Source organism: Lissotriton helveticus, chromosome 11 (genome assembly GCF_964261635.1).
Source record: "Lissotriton helveticus chromosome 11, aLisHel1.1, whole genome shotgun sequence".
Lineage (NCBI taxonomy): Eukaryota > Metazoa > Chordata > Amphibia > Caudata > Salamandridae > Lissotriton > Lissotriton helveticus.
This window is the reverse complement of record NC_136072.1, coordinates 186,652,393-186,671,251: the sequence shown is the minus strand read 5'-3', so window position 1 is coordinate 186,671,251 and position 18,859 is coordinate 186,652,393. Positions and strand designations below refer to the sequence as shown.

General features: G+C 39.2%; 1 protein-coding gene across 19 annotated transcripts in view; it reads left to right on the top strand.

The window, feature by feature from the left end:
* MBNL1 (muscleblind like splicing regulator 1) overlaps positions 1-18,859 on the top strand; it is a 386,422-nt gene that overhangs the window by 72,088 nt on the left and 295,475 nt on the right. For 14 of the 19 annotated variants that reach the window (XM_078666712.1, XM_078666711.1, XM_078666708.1 and 11 more), the window contains exon 2: positions 106-1,048. The exons of the other annotated variants lie outside the window; for them this stretch is intronic. In XM_078666712.1, coding sequence (XP_078522838.1) covers positions 875-1,048 — 174 coding nt within the window. In that variant the 5' untranslated portion in view covers positions 106-874. The remainder of the gene's footprint in view (positions 1-105; positions 1,049-18,859) is intronic. 19 annotated transcript variants of the gene reach the window in all.

Here is an 18,859-nt window from a genome sequence, read left to right as displayed (position 1 = left end):
TATTTTCGCACTGTAGTATTGGATAACTTGGGGAGGTTTTAATAATGTGGGACAATAGTGAAATGCTGCTTGGTAAAATTTTACGTATCTGTTTTTTTCCTACAGGTTGGTACTAAGAAGTGCCTTTCCTGACGTCTCTGCTGCTTGGAACTGCTTCTAGAGCCGTCTCTGCTTTTGCCTTGCTTGCTGCCAGCTTGACTGCGACGACAGCACATCCATGCTGAACCTCTTTTTCAGACAACCCCAATTTCTACCTTAAATCAGGAAAAAACCTGAGAGGTCCCTTTTGTTGCTTTAAATCACAAAAGGGAAGTTTGTTGAAAACTTAAGATACCCTTTGCCGGGAAGCCATCACGCAAGAAGCCATCACGCAAAAAAAAGCCCGCTCTCGATTGTTGCTCTACTTTGCTGCGTATGTCTTTGCCAAACTAATCAATGCCTATTGCATCACCAAATCCAGTTGTCAATTCAGCTGTATAAAGATTACTTTTCAGATAATTTCACTGAAAGCACTTTGGAAATTCTGTGCCAGCAAAGGGTCTGCCACGTTTTCATGCTTGTGTTCTGGGCTCTGACTTGGCACTGGTACTAGGTTACAGCAAGCGGACGGCGAGTCCCAGGCCATATTTTTTAACGTTCTTCTTGAAATCCCCCTAGCAGGATTTTGGACACAATCTGTTTGGGGTAACACTTCCACTCCTTTAAGTTCTCCTGGTGGTGTGTCCAAGGAAATTGATGAACTGATTTTGCATGCACTATTGAAGTAGGAAAAAAAGCAAAAGTTATCTTGAGCTGAAACATTCATCAATAACAGTACAAGAGTTTCCTTTCTTTTAATTTTTAATACACCTTGAACTACCTACCAAAACTAAACATGGCTGTTAGTGTCGCACAAATGCGGGACACAAAGTGGCTTACACTGGAAGTGTGTAGGGAGTTCCAAAGAGGAACTTGCTCAAGACCAGACTCGGAATGTAAATTTGCACACCCAGCGAAAAGCTGCCAAGTTGAAAATGGACGAGTAATTGCCTGCTTTGATTCCCTGAAAGTAAGTAAATATTACTTTAATTTTACAAGAAGATTGTGCGAATAAAACAGAGATACATGGAGAATCCCTAGATTCTGAATATTGTGGTGGGCTTCCTTGTTGAGTGTTGAGGGTATAATGATAAGGTATTTTTGAACAGTCAATTTGATGGATGAAAGAGTGCAGTAGAAGTATGACATGACAAAAAATAAACATGTTGTTGAAGTGATTTGCCATGTTTTAAAACAGCTAACTTCAATTATATAGAACACTAAACATACACCAAATTGTAATAAATGAGATTAGATTTTCAAAATGTGTCACAGATATTTCCTAAGGTTCCATCTTTGTCATTGACATGCACCTTAAAAGGTAACTTTTTAACTGTGGAAATAGTAATCTGAGATTTTGTGTTTTCTTGTATGAGATAAGTATAGTTGTATTGCAGTATGATTTTACTGTTGTTATGTATGTCAATGTTAATTCTTTAAATTGAACCGAATGTGTTTGCAGATTTAAAAAAAATTTGTATTGAAATCTTTAGAAAAATCATTTGATTAATCTCTAAAGACAAGCAACACCAAGCGGCTTCATTTTCTTTCATGTAATTTGAATTTGTGTAGTGCATTAGCTCATATTTCAGTGTAAATATATCAATCTTTCTATCTATCTATCTATCTATCTATCTATCTATGTGTGTGTATGCAAGTATATATATATGTTACCCAAGTACATGCTATTTAAAAAAAATAAATCTAATTAGTTGTATGCTGGAATATTGACTACCGAAAAAATATAATTGCAAAAACAACCAAAATATAGTGGAGGTAGATATATTTCAGTAAATATACATATACTATTTTTTTAACCATGCATCTACGTACTTTAAATATATATATATTTATAACAAGATATATTTAAATATGGAGTTATTAATAAACCTAAACTTGTCTACATTTACTTACCTGTTTGGTATTTTGGTCGTCAATATTTTTGCTATGTTGCTTTTGTAGCACACCATTTAAAACTCGATATTCCAGTAGTTAACCTTTCTGCTTGCATTACGAAATCGCATTCATATATCACTTTAACATCATGACTACATGTGGAAACTATGTTTTAAAAAAAATATATATGTTGAGAATAATCTTTGTTTTAACGCATAAAGTGAAATACCGAGTTATATAATGTTTGTAGAAAGTATCCGATGCATATTTATGTACTTAAGAAACTTCAATTTAAAGAATCCCCTTATAATGTTTTTACAAATATTTTGGGTGTAGAAAAAAATCTTGTTGAAGCTGATCTTTGAAAGGCGCAGTTAACAGTAGGCACTGATTGGAATTAGAATGCTGTTTGAACAATAGACACTTGTAAAGCTATGCCCATTTAGACTGTCATGATAATGAAACCCATATTTCACAAGGACTTGTGAATCATTTTCTTTGTGTCACTGGGGCCTGTGATATATTTTCGGGTCTGTGTGAAATGTGGGATTTTATAGCACTGCATCTTGCAAAAAAGTATTCAAACGTGTGTGTGTTTGTTACACGCAAACACACACTCAGTGACTCACTCTCTTGCTCTCAAAAGAGGTAGCAAATCCCGGGTGAATGGCTTTTATATATGCAACCTAAGCACTTTACATAGACCTTACGGTCAGAGTGAGACCCGGTTTCATCCTTTGTAACAATGACACCCTTAAGCACTTGCACACTTAAGCACTTGCACACTTTCCTATATGCCCTTTAAAATAACTGTACCTTTCAGCACTTCACAGTCCAATGTATATTTCCAGCAAACATCTCCCCGAGTTCCATGAGCCTTTTAACTTTTACACTCATTTGTATGCAACACCACTTTTGTAGTAAATGTTCCTTTAAAGAAGGCACATATTTAGAGTACTTTAGCATACTAAGTTAAGTGTCTTGTCCATGAAGAGGAACGAGAAATCCTTCACAAAGATATACACAGTACCGTACCTTGCTCTAAAAACACTAGAGCAGTAAGAAACACAGAAACGTCTTGTTTGAGCAGAGCACATTTCTTGGAAGATCACGTTCCAGTAGGTCCAATATTAGAGCGCCACTGCTCTAGAGCATAAAGAAATTAGTATGGAGGAGGTGGGAATGTCAATGCCTCTGGGGCAGTCATTGGCTGTTAGGCATGTTGGCGAGCTGGAGATAGCAGGCCTCTGTCCCGAGGAATTAAAACCCTCATTGTGAGCTTTAAATTATCCATCGTAAAGGTCTTCATAGCTAATGGAGGTACATGAACATTTAAGAATAAATATTTGATTCTCATAATCTATTGGGTATTAGTTGATAGCAAATCGGAGCATAAGTGAGTGAGGTACAAATGAGAAGATTTGGGAGATGGTAGGGTGTTGTATAATGATGCAGATGCTTGTACACATCCAAGGTGTGGGAAGAAGGGGTTTTCTCCCTGGGCCATGCACTAGTATTTAGGTACTTTAAGGCAGTGGGTGGGCACTGGAAGGATTTTGTTTAGCAGCAATGAAGCAAATGTGCTCCTATTTCAAGAAAGATGTGAACATTCTCATATGCATGGTAATTCTGTTTCATATTCTCAAAAAGTAGAAAACAAAGGATTGTTTGCATGATTTTACTTTTGCAATGTGAAAACTTGATTCCGGTAATGCTTTGCTTTATTTATTGTCACATTGAATGGTCATTGCAGTGTTCTATTTGACATGTCATTGACTCTTCATGAGACAGGCAGCTAGATGCAAGAACTCACCAAGGGGGTGAAGAGCTTGTCAATTATTTATTTATGCATTTTTTTTTTTTATTCAGGAGTTTTGTATACCACTGGATGGCATTGTTGTCACTTGAGCGCTCTAAGGAAAGGGAAAAATAAACAGATGAAATGGAATGAAAGGAAATATGGACGGTAGAGTCCATCTGATTTTAAGTTCTGCTCTAAGAACTGGCATTCTTCCATAACTGTTCTTGCCGAGGGAGATATCAAGCAGAAAATTTGGTTGAACAGTTTTCAAGAGATGTTCTGACTAGGTAATTTGAATAGGTGCAAAGATGTGAACTAATGTGATCCCAGGTTTTCAGGCCGTATTCCCTCAAGGATCTACCACTATGTTTGAGTCTTTTAAAGGATCTCTGTTAATTGGATGGTTTTAATATGACGTTACGTTCCTTGTTGAGGTGAAGTGTGGAACTGGGTATTGGAGATAAGCCTGGCTTTTGCTCCCTTAAGCTTTGTGCACTTTGCAAATAATGTTGAATTTGCTTTTTTCTTTCTACTACAAGCCAGTAAAGCATCTTCAATTGTGTGTAAATGCATACATATACACAGGGGGGGGGGGGCAGTGATGTTTATTCCCTGGCAATGAGCTAATTAGCAGCCAATGTAGATCCCATTACAAAAGGCCAAGTGCTCTAGCGCACTTTTTTTGTACGTTCTATTTGATGGCTGGTCAGGAGTAATGTGAGGATTTCCTGTAAGAGTGACAAAGGTTGACACCCTTGACAACTGCATTTATTTTGAGAGTCGAAGGCAAGCGTTGACTCCGAAATGACTCCTAGATATCACACTTGCTGTGAGAGTGATAGGCCATTTTTAGGGGGGTTGAATCAGGTCAGGGTCTTCCGACAATCAAAAGTGCATTTGGTGCTGGTCAAGTACTTGTGATACAGCGAATATAGATGTTGAAGATGAGCAGTGAGAGTGGAGACAAATAAGGGACCCCACATAGCACTTTCTGATATGTTATACTTGATGGCCTTAATTCTGAAGGAAAGAACAAATCCAGTATCAGGCAGTCCAGGCACCCTATCCCATCCAATCCCTTCTGTTTCTTGAACAAAATGATGTAGCTAACCAAATCACAGGAAAGATTAAGCGATGGCCATACAGTTTGTTGGCTTTCCTCAAGGCTAATGAGTGGATCTCTGACGTGGGGTGGAGCTTATTATGTCCTTCCTAGAGATCGGAAACCTGATTGAAAGTCATGCTGGATGTTATTTATTTAATAGTGTTTTTGCAGTTTTCTGGCTACTTCATTTTGAATGTTTGAATGTAACCGGTTCAGACTCAGGATCTGTTCTTAGTACCTTCAAGCATAATAAGATTATTGCATGGTTCAGTGCAAGCCTTGAAACTACCTCTGTTGTCAAAGGGTTGACAGTTCCAACTATTGAAAGAGGCGAGTGAAATAGAGTGCCATAGAAGGCAAGTGTTTTTGCTTACTTGCAATTGGATCTTGTGTGTTTCGGTTTTGGGTTTCAAATATTTCAGGGGAACTTCACAGTTTTGCTGAGACATGCAGAAGATATTTTTCAACACTTTCAGATGAGACAATTTATGGAAGATACTGAAAATATGTTTTATTTCTTTTGTGGGGCATCTTGTTTTTGGCGAAAGTATGCCTTTAAGGTCCGTTTTATTGCCTTTTGGCTTTCCAACCTGTGCTTCGCATATTTGACATTGTTAGTTTCTGACAGTGAAGAATAAAATTTACGTTCAATCAATCAATCAGAGTACTTGTAAATCGCGCTACTTACCCATGAGGGTCTCAAGGCGCTGAGGGGAGGGGGTGCCGCTACTGCTCGAAGAGCCAGGTCTTGAGGAGTCTTCTGAAGGCGAGTAGGTCTTGGGTCTGCCGTTGGCTGGTAGGGAGGGTGTTCCAGGTCTTGGCGGCGAGGTAGGAGAAGGATCTGCCGCCGGAGGTTGTTCGTTTGGATGCGGGGTACATAGGCGTGGGCGAGGCTGGCGGAGCAGAGCTGGCCGGTGGGGGTGTAGAAGCTGAGTCTGCTGTTCAGGTAGGCTGGTCCGGCGTTGTGGAGTGCTTTGTGTGCGTGGGTGAGGAGCTTGAAGGTGATCCTCTTGTCGAGGGGGAGCCAGTGTAGGTCTCTCAGGTGGGGGGTAATGTGGCTATGGCGGGGGCGTTGACGATCAGTCGGGCGGAGGCATTATGGATGCGTTGTAGTCAGCGTAGGTGTTTGGCTGGGATTCCTGCGTAGAGTGCGTTGCCGTAGTCCAGTCTGCTGCTGACGAGTGCCTGTGTCACCGTTCTTATTGTTTCGGTCGGGATCCACTTGTAGATCCTGCGGAGCATGCGGAGGGTGTTGTAGCAGGAGGAGGAGACGGCGTTGACCTGTTTAGACATGAGAGGGAGGAGTCGAGGATGAATCCTAGGTTGCGTGCATGGTCGGTGGGTGTCGGTGCTGTTCCCAGTGTGGTCGGCCACCAGGAGTCGTCCCAGGCTGAGGGGGTGGGTCCGAGGATGAGTACCTCCGTCTTGTCCGAGTCCAGCTTCAGACGGCTGTTCTGCATCCAGTCGGCGACGGCCTTCATTCCCTCGTTGAGGTTGGTTTTGGCGGTGTGCGGGTCCTTGGGGAGGGAGAGGATGAGCTTGGTGGCGTCGGCGTAGGAGATGATGTTGAGGTCGTGTTGGCGGGCCACTTGTGCGAGGGGGGGCCATGTAAGACGTTGAATGGCGTCGGGCTGAGGGATGAGCCCTGGAGGACGCCGCAGATTATGTCGGTGGCTTCGGATCGGAAGGGCGGGAGGCGGACGTTCCAATTTTCTGCACATATTTTATTTTCATCTAATTTTTAATTATACAGTTTGTTAGTAGATTCTAACCTTGGATTGGTGAACCAAGATACTAACTCACCTAATATGTTTGAAATTTTGTGGTAGAGGGCTTTCAACAAGTTAGGAGTGCCTGTTGCTTTATATGCCATGGCCAACATACCCATTCCTAAATCAATCAGTTTTCTGATTTCCACTGGATACGTTACAGGATTGGGACTAAGAAAAGTTCAGTAGAGGCAGGTGGTTGGGAGGAGGGTAGTCCAAGAGTTTTCAGTCCAGATTTAGGATGCGGTATCAAGCAATTGGTATCACAACCGGTGACCTTCAGCCTGAATGGGACCAATACATGCTTGGGTGAAGATCAAAGTGCATATGTTTCAACAACTTCCAAGGTTGTCTTCCTTTCATCTATGTCCACACATAGATTGAACTCTCCTAAAATGGCAATTTTCTGAACGATTGATTAAAGGTGTAACACAAGGGCAAACAACAGAAATGATGTATTATATTCTCGTGTTGATAAAAGACTATAGTTAAGTGGAAGAAACTAAATGATCACAAGTGTTGGCAAAGCCAATAGATTTCTCCTAGTCAAAATCTATTGGGATTGTTAATGGTTTTTTACATGTTGCAAAGCAGTTGAGTTGCTGTGTAACATGGCTTAAAGTTAACAAAAAAAATGCGCTATGATGCTGCCACCACTGACTGCATCATAGCGCCTTTTTTAAAAGAATAGGAACCCCAAGGCAGTTTAATCATATGTGGCAAAGGTGGAACATTCATAAGTAGGCAGACAACTCTGCAGAGCCAAAGCACAACATTTCAATTGCTCTAGGTACACGTAATAGTGTGACTACACACTTTGTATTGTCCACAGAATGAACCGCTCCCAGGTAAGTTAACTTTGCACAGTGTTTCTCTCCTCCATGTTTAAATGACCCGTGGTCTGCCACATACTGTTCCCTTTCCTTGTCCAAACCTTTTGGCAATGAGAGAAGAAATGAAAACGTTTTAAATGCTGCCTGGTCTTGCAGAGCACTGCTACCTTCAGGCAAAATGCTGTGTCTTGGCACTGTTTGCTAAACATTAAGGAAGATTAAACAAGCTTTTAAAAAATCAGAGTTGTAAAATGGCGTTAGAAAGAGAATATTCACCGACAAAGGCAACACTTGCCTTTCAACTTCATTATAGATCAAACCGCATGAAAAGATAAAGTGGGCCCGAAGGTGAGGTTCCTCTTTTATGATCCTGATTTTCAGAGCATGAAAAAAGAGTAAAATATAGTACTGTATATTGCATTTATAATCAACATGATTTGTATTCTCTTTGAGGGCTGCATAGTAAGACACTGCAGGCTTAAAAGGTATTCACTGGATTGTGTCCGATGGAAAAAAAAACCAATTAAGTCCAGGCACCTTAGAGTGGTTCCTTCCCTTCAAGATACAAAAAAGCAGCACACCACAACTTTAATCGCACCTTTGCTTTATGAGGAAACTATATTTTTGGTGCTGTAAATACCTGCGCCCAGGCCGCAAAGATTGCATGACTGCAACAGGCTGCTGTTGCCATGGAGACTGGGCCATATTTATTTATTAATATTTTTCCGGGTAACAGGTTGTTGACCGTGTGGCAGCATGAGTATGGCTTAATGTAATAAACAAGTTGAGAGAGGAGGGCGGGCTGTGGTTGTGGAAAGAGCACTTCTATAGAAACGCGGAGAGAGAGCAACGAACAAGGTGGCCGGAGCTGCTTTGGAACGCATAATTGAACTGCTTTTTAATTGTGTGATCCAAAGGAGTGTAATCCATCCTATATGGTAAGCTCAATGTCCACGGAGAGGAGAGACAAAGTGATGTAAGGACTAGAGCGGATGATCTAGAAGCTGCGGAACCAGGTTTGATTCTCAGCAGGAGGCTCAAAATCTCGTAATTCTTGGCAAATTAGTTAATGTCTCTGTGCCTGGGAATATGTCCTATTATGATGCAACTGGTGCACTTATAAAGTGTTCCAAGAGTTCGTGCTATCTCAAATGACTACAATTAAATTAATTTAAAAAAAAGTATGGTATATGCAAGAAATATACAAATACAAGGAATTGTGTGAAACAACAGTTAGAAGGGAGGGATAGGGAGCACACACAGAACAAGCATGCTTGAAATGCATACAGCCATGGGAGATTAGGGCTGTGCAGGCACTGCCTAAAAAAGTATTTAAAAAAGCGGATGAAAATAGTACTTGGGCAGAGGGACACTGATAAGAGAAACACACAAGGAAGAACAGGAAATAGTATTCTAAAGCCAATAGAAGCAATGGGAAAGTAAGTGGCAAGCACACCAAACAATGGAAAGTAAGGGCGGGATGGAAGCCACTTTAAAGATTTAAATTAAATACAATAGATTTCGCAAGCACAGCGCAAGTGCTGTGCAGGCGAAACCTAAAAATGTCCAGTCAGGCAATTTCATGCATGACCATTCCTCTCTCTGTATATAAAACAATCTCTTCCCAGCATTAGTTTACATGTTTTATTGTGAATTATTATTTATCCTGGGAAAGGATAAGACATTAAAAGGGATGAGTGATTTGTCACCAAGCAAGGTCTAGTGAGTCATTATATAGTATTGTGCACAGTAAGAGTTTTTACATTTCTTTGTTTTTTTGCTGCCATTGTGAAGGCTGAGAAGGCCTGGACTGGAATTTGCCTTGAAAAGATTAGGGAAGTCAGGGTGAGAGGTAAATTGTATACTTTTATGGTTGTAAGAAACCAAATAAAGTTTTGTTTGACTGATTGACTAACGGGGTGAAACCATTTTGCATCTTTTGATGAAGTAGTGATAGGCTGCATAGAGACATAAGAGTGAAGTGGCTAATTGAGGTGATTGTAGACACTAATTTGATTGATTTTAGAGGAAGCCCCTCGTGTTCTCCATCTGATCACACCTAGCAAACCTTTCCTCCCATTCACTCTTTCTGCTCTATTTTGGATGTTGTACAGATCTGTCCCCTCTAGTGTCTAATATACAATGTTTTTAGGTACCATCTGCATGAAGTTTGCACAGATGCTGCATTTTCAGAATTTTTGATAGATAGGCATAGTAAGCAAATTGTCAAGAACGCAATCCAATCCAGATGGCTTCAAAAGAAAATATGCAAATAATGAATACAATTAACAATTTCAAAATGAGTAAGAAACAAAGCTGTTACTATAAATTGCTTCCCCCAAAAATATTAAATGAGTGAATTTGTATAAAAGTCCTATGTTATAAAGCTATACGCTTTTATTATGCATAGTAATAGTGGGATATATATACTCTACTAATTAACGTATGTGATTTGCAAACATGTGCTATACAGTTCGTCTCAGATACCTCTAGAGTTAGTGTACGAAAACAATTGTTGCGTTAGGCCATTCCTAAGATTATTTAATTAAGGTCAGCATTGCATTTGGGCAGTCACATGTGCAAGAGCCATGTGACTGCCCAAGTGCAAGGCTCTTTCATTCCTATGATGGTTGTCAGAATCATTGATATGAAGGAGGTGATCGGTGTCAATTATGAGCTGAAATATCTGTCTCAGTATGTTTTGGCTTAGATGCTAAAGGCCACTCATCATGGTGTGTTAGTGGGGCATCCTAATGTTACTTGAATTCTCGTGAGGAATAGTTCCGTATAGCCAGATATTACCATGGAGCATTCAGTACTCTATTCCAAACTCCAAAATATACCAAAATATAGTTGTCAGAGTATCGTAAGCTAAAATTATCATGTCCTTTATATCCTTTATAAATATATCTTACCATTGGAGTTAATAAAAGAATATCTACACCCAGTGGGACGATATTAAGCAATATGTAAATACGATACTACTGAGAGCAGCAGGTTTGCCTAGGAAATCACTAACGAATAAATTAAGTTGCTCAAAGGAGCATACTCTCCTGGGAAAGAACGCAAGTCACTCTACTATTAATCCTTCTCAATAAGGGGAAATACTGCTATAAGGATAGTCTCATTGGAATGAGCACACAATCCTGAAATGGGACTTTACTCACAGATGATGCTCATTACTCGAAAGCACGCTGTTAAAATTGCACACTGGTTATAAACTCAGTAATTTCTGTTTAAATACTGCTCACTTTGCTCAAAGACAGTGCAGGATTAAGAAGCTAATGTTGCTTTAAGAGCGTGTCCTGAATCTGAAGCGAGTAGACTCTGATTAAAGTGAGCAGACACAGCTTTAAAACCGCTCTTAACCCATGAATGGAGGTTGCTCAAATTTGGACCACTGCTTAAATGGAGTGCATCTCACCCAAAGAGCTTGCACAGGAATGTGGCATTACTCTTCAGATGTTCTACTACTACAAAGAAATTTATCCATTGCTGTCGATGTTGCCACTATGCACATTGGTTGAAGCATGGCACATTGACCCTGTTTTGATGCTTAATAAATCAACCTCAACTGTATTGTACCATTCATGTAGCACAAATGTACATTTGGCATCTGCTTTCTGTATGTTTCTTCCAGCATTTGTGTTTGTTGTTATGCGGAAAGGGGTGCTGTGTTCTGCTACCTTCCAATTCAAATGACTTGATCCATCCCAGTTTTCCTGTTTTGTCTGCTTTTTGCTAGCTGTTTTTACTCTTTTGAGGATATTTCTGGTGTCTGGGTATATCTATGTGTGTGCCTCTATAGATATCTCTTTAGCAGTGTGGACAGATGGTGTATATCTTAGGAAAGGTCATAGGAGAGTTCCTGTACACATACATATGAGTCAAAAAAGACTAATGGTATTACAAATAAAAATAAATAAATTGTGATCTCTCATATGAGCCGCTTTAAAATAAATAAGCGGCCAAGGTTCTATACAGCTAAATACAAAAAACAAAAACAAGAGTATTAAGAAATAAGCTTACAAGGGTTAAAATAGCCCTCACACAGCCACCTATACCCTCTAGTCTATGTGATTGTGCTGGGTAGACTGCCTTAGAAAGGAGACACCTCAGCACTGATACACCAGTTATTCATATCAATCGAAGCCATTTGTACATCGTGCAGCTGCCTCAGCTGAGGTGTCCTGGTGCTAAAGCGAGACTGAAGAATGGACTGACCAACTTAATCTATGTTTGACTGAAGAACCAAGTTTTTAAGTCCTTCCTGAATCCCAGTTCTGTCTCGGCCAAGCGTAGGTAGTGGGCAGTGCGTTCCAGAGCTTAGACCTCTGTACCGAGAAAGATCTGCCACCTCATCGAGCTTTGCATATCTCGGAATGCGAAGAAGTTGCAGATGAGATCTCAGAGCTCACTCATGATGGTCCAAGCTAAGCCTATTCCTGAGATAGTGTGGCCCTATGCCCCTTAATTCATACATTTGTGACACTCATTTAAGATCCAACGTAATATTGTCCAAAATGTTGAAACTATTTCTTCTTCATTGTATATTCACCCTGCCAATATTAATGTTCTTATGGTGAACCGGTGCATAATTCCTCACACATTTGTCAAGGGCGAGAGGTTATGCCTCCAAAGGTACTTTATGTAAATTACCTATAGGTCAATACTAAACATATTTCACGAAGAGAAAACTAAAAGCTTTTCGCTTATCCAAAAGCTTTAACTATTGGCTTTGTGAATGTTTTTGTTTCTTTACAAGATTTTTTGCTATATTTAATCCTCCCGAAGCCCTCTAGTAAACAGTTAACAGTGCACTAAGTAACTAGAGGTGCCACTGCAGCAAAAAAGGGTTCAAAGCCAACTTGTAACAGAAAATGCTTTTCATATCAAAAGCACTGTGAGTTGTAATACCTTTTGTTGCATGAACACTATTTCACATACAAAATGGCTGCCTAAATGTCCTGTTTTTCTTTGTTAGACAAGTGTGGGACTAAATTTCCTTTTGATACTTGTTTCACAGAGAAATCGGAACAGAACTGAAAATGAGGCTTCCTTGCTATACCACCAAGCACAATGAAGTTTAGATATCGAGGTAGCCTTCATTTTGTTCTGCCTATTTTCTGTGGCAAAAGAAAGTCAATAGCAAGGGAGCCTTCGTTTTAGTCCCGCTTTCACTTCCATGACACAGTATCAGAAGCAGATGTGTAATGAGAGCTCCCTTGCTATCCCGCCACATTTGTTCCTCTTTTTTCCATTATTTTTGATTGGTGATGGAGTTGGTTAGTAGGAGAGTTGACGCTTAATTTACTAATTTAATACATTATCTGAGAAAAATATGGACATGTATTTCTGCTGCACAAATCATGATTGTGTCACTCACTCTTACATAATGTCAGCCGAGTTCATAACCATTGGTCAATCAGGTATGCAGCCTGTCTGTGTGCTTGTGTTAGTTAATTCACAGGTTACTACCATTTTGTCCCTTTTATTTTTACTCATCTCACTGTCAAGTTGTACTAGTCTTGTTAAATAATAGCTTGCATTGGCCATCGCCTAAAATATTTAAATATTTGTCTTATGCTTCATCTGTTTTAAATTTAGAGTATTCTATCCTTAGTTCTAACCTAGTTGTAATAGTCTTGTAGCTCTTGTTTCTCTGGCTAAATCTGTTGTTAAAGGCCCTCTACCTCTTTATAGGCAACTTACCTGTATCTCGGGTCCATAACTCGGGCTTAGGTACTTTAACAATGGGTATAGACCTCAGCATTAGGCTATATATTGCTTTTTCAAATACAAATGTCTGGCTTTAATGCGCTCCTTAATGGAAACACAGGCATGCTTACATGAAGTTTGCCTGCTTAAGCTCATTCAGCCAAGCCAGCTGATTTACCAATGCTAATTAAATTCACCACCCGATGTGCTATAAAATGCTAACTTTTCTTCTAAAGTTTGTAATTGATCTTTAGCATAGGATACTAGCAACAATTTAACAATAGCAAGAAATTAATGTGATCCACTATATTTCATTCGTATGTAATCTTACAGGACAATATACACACACGGTAAAAACAAATACAGCATAGATACCTCCGAAATTAACAATGTATGCAGTTTTTCAATACACAGACACAGAGAGCAAATAATTACAGAAAGCAAAGTTAATATACCTTATATAGTTAGGACATTTTAAAACAAATATCAGAAGTCACATATGGAAGAAAGTACCCCCTACTGTACAATGTATAGACGATGAAAGTCGGCGAACAATTACTGAATAATATAGAGGAAATTGTTGAAAGACAGAGTTTGTTTATAAGGTAATGGTATTACTAGGTGACCTGCAAAATCCATACGCAGTAAGGTCTGGCTACTCCAATTTGTATAATACATAGTGACTTAGTCATACTGACCGAACCCTCTTCTAAAACCTTGTTTTCTTGAAAGAAATACTGTTGTTGTTGACGTACATAAAAAGAACCGAATTCGTACAGATTATTAATATGTCAGGATCTAAGTTGCCCTAGTCCTAAACTCAACCAGAGAAATACTCACCTCCATAAATATCTCCTTTTTGAGAGAAAATATTTTAGAAGGTAGAGCTTGTGGGCGACTTTATCACTCCCAATGTGTATGCTACAGTTGCATTTCTGCCCAGTAACCTGCCTTACAGCCTACCTGCTGGCGCTAACCGTGGGCATTGCCATATCTCATCTCAACTTTAATTACTCATTACAGTAGAGTAACTGTGTCACTTTGTTATTGCAGTCGACTTGCGGTGTCATTGCTAGACTGCAGAGATGACTTCACACAGTCATTCCTGGTGTCCCTGTATTATATTTATATATGTGCTCTACTGGCGGAAATTCAAGCATCTGGCAATCCAAAATGTACCACTGATTAAAGTCGAGTGTTGAATTTAACCCAGTCAAAAACTCCAGAATTGATCACTAATCTCATCAAGCAGAATTTCCGTTCCTAGCGATAATATGTTCTCTGAAGGCCAATTAAATGAACCATTTCTGGACTGGATTTGTCCACATGTAGCTTTGATTTAATTTGGTTTCATTTTAAGTAATGTTCGACTTGCTATCCAGTTTTCACGGACTACTAGAGGCAAACCTTCGTCTGCAACCATATATTCAATGTATGTTGTTGATAATACTGGGGCTTTAGCCCTAAAAACAAGTGTGTGTGTGTATATATGTATATATATATATATATATATATATATATATATATATATATATATAGATAGATGCACACACACACACACTCACTCTCTCTCTCTGTATTCTTACAATGTGCATCATTAACAGGAACAGAACACATACAACAGGTGTAGAGTGAATTGCAGCAGTGCATACTTCGCTTTAGTTCACAAACAGTACAATGTAGATAGTAGTACACTCACAATACAGGGTAATCTGATTCAGGTGCAGAATGGCAATAGCAGTGAGATATTTCCTTGTGGTCCATGTGGAACTAAAATTGCCGTGACCATTGCAGTGACCGTGAAAGTTCCCATCACACTGGCAAGATAGACATAGCAGACGGCAGCATTGCAAGCTTCCCTCACATTAGACATCGAAAGCCTCTTTTTTTTTTTTTACTATAAATATGTAATCACTCCTATGTCTCTCAATTACCATCTAATCACAGGTGACACGTTAAATGTGTTTTTTCTCCTTTCAAGGCGCTTATAATGGATCAATTGCGGTCAAATAAATTGCGCAAGTCAAATTTATCTGTGCTCTAACCAACCTTTGTTGACTATCAGTTCAATTCAAGATCCTGCAGACCTTCCACCCTCTGACCTTGGCTAAGGTCAAGTGCTATAAAACCAGTCTCATACAGGCAATTCCACAGATGATATCTATGACTCGAAATGTTAGATTCCTAGTAAGGGGTCCACAGCCACAGTTTCAATTTTGGTTGTTAGGGAAAGAAATCTTTGCTTTTGAGGGCCTGCTGAGCCCTTAGTTGCTTTTTGAAACAAAACTTGGTTACTGCTGGGTGCGGCACTTTGGCTGAGGGGTGGGGTGGCTCTGGAATTTTGCCACTTGCAATTCCAGTATGCATGAACATGAAGAATGGGATTGTTGTTTTGATATTTAGCTGCGTCATCAGGAATCAAGTATTAAAATACAGACTCTTTGTTTTACTGCAGGTGTCCTTGTTAAAAGGACAATGCAGCAAAGGTAGAAGTGCCGCGTCAAAAAATGTGAATGAGTGAGTACAGTGCTTACCATGGGCTGAACTGCCTCTTGGCACGCAAAAGAAATCGCAAGATGTGTATTTTCCTTATAGTTGTGCAAAATTCGAACCGGTAAAAAAGGATGACTCCGAAAGTCACAAAGTTATATTTGAGATTTCCAGTGCTGCCGTTGGTCTGAGTGGCACAGTGCCAAAGATCAACACAATGCACCTTATGCCACATTTTCTTGTAGTAAGAAAGGAGAATGAACTGTAATGTTTCTATAAACACTTAAACTTCCAAATGATAAAAGTAATTTCTTTAATCATATTTGGTATTCTGTGAGTTCTGACATGCTTCTGACTTCCCTCTGGAAGCAAGTGTGATGTACTAGGCCACAGGATCACTGCCAACTCCGAAACAAACAAACATAAAAAAGTAAATATTTCTTTTTAAACGGGTTCCTGTTTTCCTTTAAAGAAAACGCGATGCATTTAAAAAAACACACCTTTCTTTATTGAAAGGATATCACAAAAATGGTGGTCTACTGATCCCATGAAACCACCATCCCTTTGATGAACACTCCAATCAGAGTGAGTCTTAATTTGTGATATACCTAGTGAATATTAATAAGGTAGGTCGAATTGTGGCCTACTCCAAATCGAAATTTTCAGAACCAACGTATTTGTACATAGGTAAAATCGGAAAATGATTTACTGTTTGGAAAAATACTAATTGCAAATGGTGACCAGTATTTTGCAAGCACAAAAGAGTACATCTGGTACTTCTTTTAATTAAAGATTTAGGACTTGATTCACAAAAGGCCTCCAAACTTATGGTGGAGGCCTCGCAGTCAAAGGGGAGTCTCTGCACTTGGGGCAGAATATCTGCAATAAGAATTCTCACTGTGGAGATTCCGTGATCATTTCAGAGATTCCGCACCGAGTGCGGAGACTCGTTCTTGACTGCGAGGTCTCTGCTTCAGTGTCAATAGGGCCTCCACGCTGATGGCAAAGTGGTGACTATTGGCATAACTCTCCTTTCATTGCCATCTATAAGCAAAGAAGGTTGTAGTATAAAGGTGCAGGACTTATTTTCACACTTCTTTAGCAGATGCAATCTAAGCTTCAAAGGTCAACATTAAAGCAGTATGAAAAGTGGACGTATCATGGGTGGTATTCACATTGGCAACCACAGTCAACTAACTGAGTTTCTTCATGCTGTTTTAATATAGTCAGTAACTTGGGGCCCGGTTCCCAAAGTCGTAAACTCAGACGTTTGGTCTAAACTTAGACAAACCGTGCAAGTTTACGACTTTGGGAATTTACAAAGGGCATTTACGAGCACTATCTGTCCGCACTTGGGCCTGATCTCCATCAAAGACATGGTTAATGTGAACAGGCTACAATCAGAATATGCAACTAGTTACAGAAATCTAAAAAGACAGATATTTGCAAGTCTAGCAGGTTTGATGAAATACTACAAAAAAGCGAATATATGGTGGTCGAACATAATTATCTATTGAAATATATGTACAAATAAAGATTAAAATAAATTCATAGTGATGATTTATTGACACAAAATTGCAGGGGATGTTGATGTAGTCCAAGAGGAAATCAGATCTCCATGTGTGTGAGTTTGGGTTTCATGGTGGCATAATACTGAAATCTCTAATATGATGTTAGCCAATTTGTTTACTATGTAGGTTCACAAAACCACTACAAATATATAATTTTCCTAGATCATCAGAGATATATTAACAGTATTATAAGTGCCCAATTAAAGTTTACTCTGGTGACAAATGCAGCAGTACAATTACAATTTTAAATATTGAGACAAAAAGCATACTGAGGACATTGCAAAGCTAGCGTACAGATTTTATAGAAGCTGTCCTGAGTTTATTTTATCCCAAGGAAGAGATTGATATAGCCTGCATGGCTTGCTAAATTTAGATGTTCATAAATGAAAAGTAACTGCTTGAGCAGGAGACCCCTTGAATTGGCAGCAGAATTCAGCTGTGCTGTTTCAGTCTTTGGACACGGTCCCAGGGGATACACTAACAACAAAAACAGTTTGTGACTGCCAGTGATGAGAATGCAATCCAGTTGAAGGCGTCATTGGGCAAAATATAGCAATCCTTTCATGAAATCTGAGAGTGGTTTAGGAATGTATATTCATGATGTTCTAGTGCTGCAGGGATACACTTAGAACTCTGTAGGGAAATTACAAGATCTTAGACCCCTGAACAAAGCCAACCTCAGTCAGATGTTTGCTATATGACTGTGTGCTAAAGGGATTTTATAGTGTATTTGGTGTTACAGTCAACATAGATATTGACATTTTTTAAAGAACGGATGCATATCTGTGACCAGTATCAGAACTAGGTGGTAATGGAAAATCATCCGATTTGTGGAGTAAATGGAAACTCTGTAAGAGAAATCTTTGGTGCTTTATTCTCCATTTTACTTCCTCTGTAGTGGAGGAAATTGCACACGTCGATTCTCCTCTATATGTAGCACATTTTTCAGAAATCGTAGGCTTTTCCATTACCACCCAACTCTGCATGGGTATCTTAGTCTCTTCCAACCAATCGATATGTTCTGTGTATTCTTCTGATAAAAACAACTCCCATCTCCAGTCCTACATACTGGGTGGAATATTAGCTATGTATGATTGCCCCTTTAATCCCTTCCCTGTCATATTACATTGTTTGCAATAGTTAATGAACCATCTGTTCGGAAACAGACAAACATTTACATTTTGCAGTTTCCTCCTTTTTCAAAATATAAGCATGATTCTCTACCATATTCGATCCATTCATTTTAATGTTGGTTTTCAAAAAGATTCAATGAGCATCAGATCAAGGCAGTGCAAGGCAATGGTATCCGCGGATGGCATTAACAGAAAGTGCTATTTAATTTAAACACAGTATATACGAATTGCTTGCTTATTACACAGCAATCAATATATATAGCCTATGCTAATATATAATTGGCTAAAACGTTTATGCTGCTCTGTTAGAGGGAATTGTCTTCCAAGAGTATGCAGAACATTTCACTTGTGCAAGAATAATCCTAGAAGTTCACAAAACATAGAGAAATGATTTTATATTTTATTGATAACCCCTTCAAAAGCACTCAATAATTGGGCCATAAAAAAAATTGAAGGTAGCCACAA